At 37.6% G+C, this 7,034-nt stretch overlaps 1 protein-coding gene across 1 annotated transcript; it reads left to right on the top strand.

Moving 5' to 3' along the window:
• The first annotated feature begins 2,788 nt into the window (after window positions 1-2,788).
• LOC143565821 (uncharacterized) lies at window positions 2,789-5,435 on the top strand. The gene is made up of 2 exons (XM_077052681.1): window positions 2,789-4,121; window positions 4,432-5,435. The coding sequence occupies exons 1-2, from the start codon at window positions 2,806-2,808 to the stop codon at window positions 4,496-4,498; spliced, it is 1,383 nt and encodes a 460-aa protein (XP_076908796.1). The 5' UTR covers window positions 2,789-2,805; the 3' UTR covers window positions 4,499-5,435.
• The last annotated feature ends 1,599 nt before the right edge of the window (window positions 5,436-7,034 follow it).

Raw genomic sequence — 7,034 nt, 5'->3', positions numbered from 1 at the left:
TAGAGAAATAGAATACGAGTTGGGCTAGTGTTGGGTTAAATGGATATGGATTATGGACTTGGATTATGAAAGAAAGAGGAAAGGACCATGGGCTTAAGCCCATGATCCATAATTATATAAACCATTAATCCCTCATTTAATTCATTCTCACACATTCCATACACCACCCAAAACACACACTTAAGATTTCTCTCTAGTTTTTCCTTATCTCTAGCCGAAATCAAGAAGGAAACCGAGCACCGATCCGAGGTAACGATAGTTTAATATTGTATGAGCTTAACCCGTTAGATAAAGTTGCGAAACAACGAGCCGACACCGTTAAACCGTTTAAATCACGAGATCCGGGTGGAATCAGGTATAAACCGAACCTATGATGAGCTTAGGGATCACCCTAGCTCAGATCTGGATCGAACGGGGCAAAAAACGGTGAAAAACGAGTTAAAGGGAAAAGTAATACGAGGTTAAGGGTATGTCAGGGAATGTTCTGACATTTCCTGACCTAACCCTAGTTCGCTAACGGGAAATTAGCGAATTAAGGGTGATTCGTTAAGTAGATTCATTGAGGAAAGATAACTAACTAGCCTTAGTTCATGTCCTGATTCGTTAAGGAAAAGATAACGAATTAACCCCCCCATTTCGTTATAGCCATTCGTTAAAGGAGATAAGGAATTAGAAGGTCCAATTCGTTACTTGAACTGATTCGCTATGTGGACTGGTTCGTACAAGGACGGATTCGTCAGAGGTCCAGTTCGTTAGAGGGTTCAGTTCGTTACAAATGACCAGTTCGCTAAGATAAGTCAATTCGTTAAAGACTGAATAACGAACTAGAAAGTTTAATAAAATGACAGAACAGTCCCTGGACTTAGAAAAGAATGATTTAATTACAAATAAGCCCTTGAACTTTTAAGTAACATATTATTCAATGATTCAAAATGCTAAGATAAGTCAGCTCAACCCCAGCCAGGGGCTCTGCCCCTTGGACCCTGCTAGGGGCTGCCGCCCCTAGACCCCGCTACCAGGGGCGCTGCCCCCGGACTCCCGTTCATTGTGGGTTATATAAAGATAGAAATACAACATGAGTAGTAGTAGTTAATTGATAAATGTAAATATTATACAGTTAGCCGTGCACAGCTCAAGAAGGGAATAACGATTAACGGAGAGCGTAACAGGATTCAGGTGAGTTTCTAGCCCCATTTATGTGTTATGTTTTCGGGGCTATGTGCATACTCAATATGTTTGTGAATACGCTTATCCTAAGAGATAAGTGTATGCCTTATGTGAATAATGTGAAATGTATGAATGATTGCTTGATGGTACGTGAACGATCTTCGGATATTGCACGTACTGTCAGGTTGTAACGCTATATATAAGGTAAGTATGATATGTATGCTTATGTGAATGAACGTGATAAAGTTAATAAAAGAAGGAAAGGATGGTTGTATGGTTGTATGGTTACGAAAAGGGTACCGAGCTCTAATAATACTCGGGGTATGATGTATGGTTGTATGGTAACGAAGAGGGAATCGAACCCTACTAATATTCGAGAACTAGGGAACCGAACCCTACTAATATTCGAGGAAAGAGGGTACCGAGCCCTAATAATACTCGAGGAAAGAGGGTACCGAGTCCTAATAATACTCGAGGAAGGAGGGTACCGAGCCCTAATAATACTCGAGGAAGGAGGGTACCGAGCCCTAATAATACTCGAGGAATGTAGAGCGTAATGTTTTTTATAACGTAAGATATGAAAGCAAGTTAGTACAAAAGAAAGTATGAAAGTATGAAAGTATGATTGAAAGAATATAAGTTTATGTGTATTGTATAATGTATGATTAACTAGAACTCACTCAGCGTAGCTGACTTTTAGTATGCACGCAGGTGAGTAGGATGAGGCAGCTCGCTTGAGGAGACACGTGGCATTGAATAAGAGGCTGGCATCAGAAGGCTCAAGACGTGATATGTTTTAATTACTTTGTTTTTGAAAGACAAGTTGTTTGTTTAAGACAAGTTTTGGATTGTTACGAAATGTTTTATGAATGTTTTTAATGTTCCGCGAATGTTTTAATTAACTCTGATATTTAGAACTACGTTTATGAGTAAATCCAACACGAAAGTAGGACTACCGGTAACGGGGCCTTACAAATAATCCCACCTCCGGTATTTCCCGCTGGCAGTCCCACCTTTTCAACGTTTTTTGTTTTATAAACCAGTGTTAAAAAAACTTAACAGGGTTAAGTTTTTGCTTATGTGGTGAGTTACATGGCTTTTTTAATATCCACCTGGCTTTTCCCTTAATATTCCCCCCTCCCATTACTTACGTGTAATACTCCCCCCTTTCTCTTATTTTTTACAACCGTAATACTTAATCAAAATTCCAATTCATTTCCTAGAACAGAACCCTAATTCGAAGAACACAGTCGTCAAAATCCCCAATTCGAAGGAAAAGATTACCATAGCCCTAATTGTTGTCTATCGAAACCCTAATTAGACGAAGACGATCCACAGAGCTTGCAATAAGGTATTTTCTTGAAATGTGTAAATCCTTATGATCCAAAATAAACTTATTTATTTGCTTTAATCCTTATTCCACTTCTAAAATGATCAGAATGGATGACAAAATCAAAGTTAAAGCATGGCATGGTGGGAAGCTACAACCAAATCCGAAATTGCACTATGAAGGAGGTGATAGTTATATGTTTGAGGTGGAAGTAGATAAGATGTCTTATTTTGAGCTGATGGATTATTTGATTGAGACTAAGTCTTATTCAACTACGACTTAGGGAGATTAAAAATGATAAAGATGTCATGGACATGGTGGTCAATTTGGGGGACAAAGATGTCAGGCATATCCTCCATCTCTATGCACAAGGTAACACCAAAGCCCAAATTGAAGCCCAACCCTTTAACACCAAAGCCCATCCAGAAAACCAACCTGTGAAAGGGTTTACTAAAGCTACTGCCAACAGAATCTTAACTCCTACCAAACTACTCTTAGGCTCCACTAGTTGTACCCTTCCCATACCAATCACCAATCAAGACTTCCAAAGTGAGATACAAGTTGACAATGGATCTGCATCTGAAGGAGAGGCATATGGATCTGATGATGGATCAGAGTTAGAAATTGAAGAAGAGTTGAATCTAGATGATGATGAAGTTTGGACAGATGATGATGATGATGAGTGGAGGGAATCTGTTGCTGCAATAAAAGAAAGTAAATTAGCAGAAAAGCAGTTGGTTGAAAGGTTATTAAAAAACTTCCATAGTGAAATTCAAGTTGAAGAAGCACATAGTGATTGTAGCAGCTATGAAGACTCTGAGGGGGATGTCAACTCACCTGGAGAGAGTGAGGATGATGATATAAAGGGAAAGAAGCACAAGGTAAAAGTTCCTGTTGTAACTGACTATACAGATTGGTCAAAGTGGGAGTGGGTAGTTGGTACAAGGTTCCCAACAAGGGAAGCTATTAGAAATGCTGTTAGAAATTATGCAGTTTGTAATGGGAGAAATCTTAGAGTTATAGTAAGTGACAAGAACAGGCATGGAAGATTAGGTTTTTGTTGTGTCAAGGATTGTCCATTCAAGGTGTATGCATCTTTTCATCCTAGGAAGGGTTGTTTCTTGATCAAAATTGCAATTAATGAACACACTTGTCAGAGAAATATGTTGAAGAATAGACAACTTACTGCTGACTTTATAGCTGACCAGTTCCTACCAATTTTCAAAGCTAAACCACATTGGCCTGCAAAGGATATACCGGATGCAGTTAAGGAGAAGTTTAAGGTTCTAATTACTAACTGGATGGCTTATAAGAGTAAGACAAGTGCTCAAAGGAAATTGCATGGTTCAATGAAAGATCATTATTGTAAGTTGGGGTCATATTTAACAGCCTTGAAGCAAGTAAATCCAACATCTACCTTTAAACTTTTGACTGTCCCATCAGAGTATTATGGAGTTGATGATGGTGTGGAGGTTTTTTTTAGGTTATTTGTTTGTTTTGATCCACTCAAACAAGGTTTTCTAGCAGGATGTAGAAAACTTTTATGTCTTGATGACTGCTTTCTAAAGACATTTCTTGGTGGAATGTTATTGGCTGCAATTGGTAGAGATGCTAATGATCAGATGTATCCATTAGCTTGGGCTATAGTATAAAGTGAGAACAATGATAGTTGGGATTGGTTCATGACTGAGTTGAAGAAGTGCTTGGATGTAACTGATGAAGGGAAGGGTTGGACACTTGTATCTGACCAGCAAAAGGTACATTTAATGGTTTTATCTTATAGCTTATATCAATTTCTTATTCCCTTCAACTATATGTTCTTTCAGGGATTACTGAATGCTGTTGCCTCTGTTTGGAGTAATGCTGAGCATAGGAATTGTGCTAGGCACATATATGCAAATTGGCATAAAAAGTTCAAGGGTGATGAATTAAAGGAGTTATATTGGAGGGATGCAAGAGCATATAATGAGGCTGATCACAAAATTGCACATGAAGATATGAAGCAAGTGAAAGTTGAAGCATATGAAGCATTCATTAACCAGAATCCAAAATGCTTCTGCAGGTGTTATCTTCAAACTCATACTAAATCTGATGTTATTGTTAGCAATTTGGCAGAGACATTTAATGGTTATATCATCAAGTCTAGGTCCAAGCATATAATTGATATGTTAGAGGATATAAGGTTGGTAATAATGACAAGATTAATTACCAACAAAAATGAAATGTCTGCTAAAAAGGTTGTGGTTTGCCCTAGAGTTCAAAAAAGGAAACTGGATAGAGAGAAGGAAAAAGCTTATATGTGAGTGTGTACCTATCAAGCAACACAGTGTTTCAAGTTAAGTCCTATGATGATGTATCTGTAGACATCAAGAACAGAACATGTACATGCAGAAAATGGGACTTAACTGGTATCCCATGTCATCATGTATGTGCAGTTGCAGGATTTATGAAAAGGAATGCTAAGGATTTTGTTGATAGTAGTTACATAAAGGAGATGTATCTCAAGTCATATGAACACACTATTCCACCATTGCCTTCAGAAAAATATTGGCCATGTGTTGAATTACCATTAAACCCTCCACCCATCAAGATTGGTCCTGGCAGACCTTAAAAGAACCGAAAGAAAGATCCTCATGAGACCAAGAAAACTGGGAAGCTAAGTAGGCATGGTTTGTTAATGACTTGGAAGAACTGTAATGAAAAGGGCCATAACAAGTCATCTTGTTCTAAAATTGAACCTCAAATTTCTCAAGTTTCAAGAAAGAGGGGTAGGCCAAAAAAGTCAGTGGCAGCAACACAAGGTAATCCACAACCTTCTAGGGCCAGTCAACAAGCTTCTCAAGCCACTCATCAATCTCAGCCATCTACAAGGTCAAAGGGGAAGGCACCAAAATCAGCAGCATCACAATCTCAACCTTCTCAGGCTACACAACAATCTTCTCAAGGGCAAGCTAAGAGAGGAAGGCAAAAAAGGTTGCCAAGACCAAAGATGGACCAGAATGAAGTCTAGATGCTGTGTTATGTTTCAAACTTGATATCTATGAACTTGTTATGTGTTATTTGTCTTTGTTATGTTATGCTTTTGTTCTAAACTTGTGCTCTATGTACTTGGTACTAATGGTTTTTGGATAATGATGTGCTAATTATGATATATGCCAATGCAATGTGTTTAGTGTCAATTTTGTCAATGTCAATACATGTGTAATCATATTGTGTTTAGTGTCAATTTGGTCACTACAATAGATTCATGGTAACCAATACTAAAGTTGGGCTGAAAATAACAAGAACATTGCAAACAATACACAAACAAATACTTAAACATAAGCTATATTTTGGCATTCACCTTGCATCAAAAATTGCCAATACATATCATAGTTCTACAATAGCCTATCAAACTAGTCTACATACATTCTTCTACAAAAGCCAAGAGAAGCTTACTAGTCTTACATTCATAGTTATACAAAACACCAAGCTAACTACTCTTTTCCACATGGGTCAAAATAAGAAGTACATTGCAAACAATACACCACAAACAAATGCACAAACATATGCTATGATTGGCATTCCACCTTCTGTTTTTTTCAAGCTCTTGTTCTCCTCTACTAGCAACTTCTTCTCTAACTCTAGCCTTTGAACATTCATCTCAAGCATGCTGCAGGTGCACCGATTTGTTTTTAGAGCATCAACATCTTCTTTCCAAATAAAGAATTTGCAATCGGATCTCTAACAATAAACACCCATCGGTTAGAATAAAAAGACATCTACAACACAAAATTTGAAAGTAACAAACTTACAGGCCATAACGAGCAGCCATAAAATTCTTGACCTGGCCTGGAACTTCGTTTTCCGGCTACTCCGAGTGTCGCAACCAGGTCGTGCTTACAATAGACCTTCCCGTTGGTGTCAATCCTAAAAAGCTTAGGGTTTTGTGCGCGATAAGAAGAGGACGAACTCATTTTGGGATCCAATCGACAATTTTTGGTCTGAGGATTCAATCGGATTCAAAGGGAAAAGCTAATTAGGGCTTAGTGGTTAATTTTGGGGTTTAAAGAGGGAGTATTACACGTAAGTAATGGGAGGGGGGATATAAAGGGAAAAGCCAGGTGGATATTAAAAAAACCATGTCACTCGCCACATAAGCAAAAACTTAACCACGTTAAGTTTTTTTAACGCTGGTTTATAAAACAAAAAACATTGAAAAGGTGGGACTGCCAGCGGGAAATACCCTGAGGTGGGATTATTATTGGCTAATGCATTAAAGGTGAGATTATTTAAATTTAATTTTCATTTTACCAAAACATTTGACAAAACTAAATTTAAATATTTGTTTGGTCTAAATAGTTTAAAATCACTTACTAATATTCAAAAGCTCGGTATAAGCTAAGATTCATATAAGGCAAACATTCTTTTCATTGGAATCCAATGAAAGTGACGTTTGAAAGATAAATTATAAACAATTGATAAAAAAAAAATACAACATCTAACAAAACTAATCTAGAACTAAAAAACTGATGAAGACTGTTAGTTGTTTTGACTT

This window comes from Bidens hawaiensis, unplaced genomic scaffold (genome assembly GCF_021521415.1).
Source record: "Bidens hawaiensis isolate Kalapana, Puna unplaced genomic scaffold, B.hawaiensis_p1.1 tig00022545_1, whole genome shotgun sequence".
Lineage (NCBI taxonomy): Eukaryota > Viridiplantae > Streptophyta > Magnoliopsida > Asterales > Asteraceae > Bidens > Bidens hawaiensis.
The sequence above is the reverse complement of the archived record's forward strand: the minus strand, read 5'-3'. Positions and strand labels throughout refer to the sequence as shown.

What these genes read in the sequence shown, in the direction of transcription:
- LOC143565821 (XM_077052681.1), top strand. Translation starts at nt 2,806, where the DNA reads ATGGACATGGTGGTCAATTTGGGGGACAAAGATGTCAGGCATATCCTC. An exon ending in AGAGATGCTAATGATCAGAT is followed by an intron (nt 4,122 to 4,431) that starts GTATCCATTAGC and finishes GATGAATTAAAG; the next exon opens with GAGTTATATTGGAGGGATGC.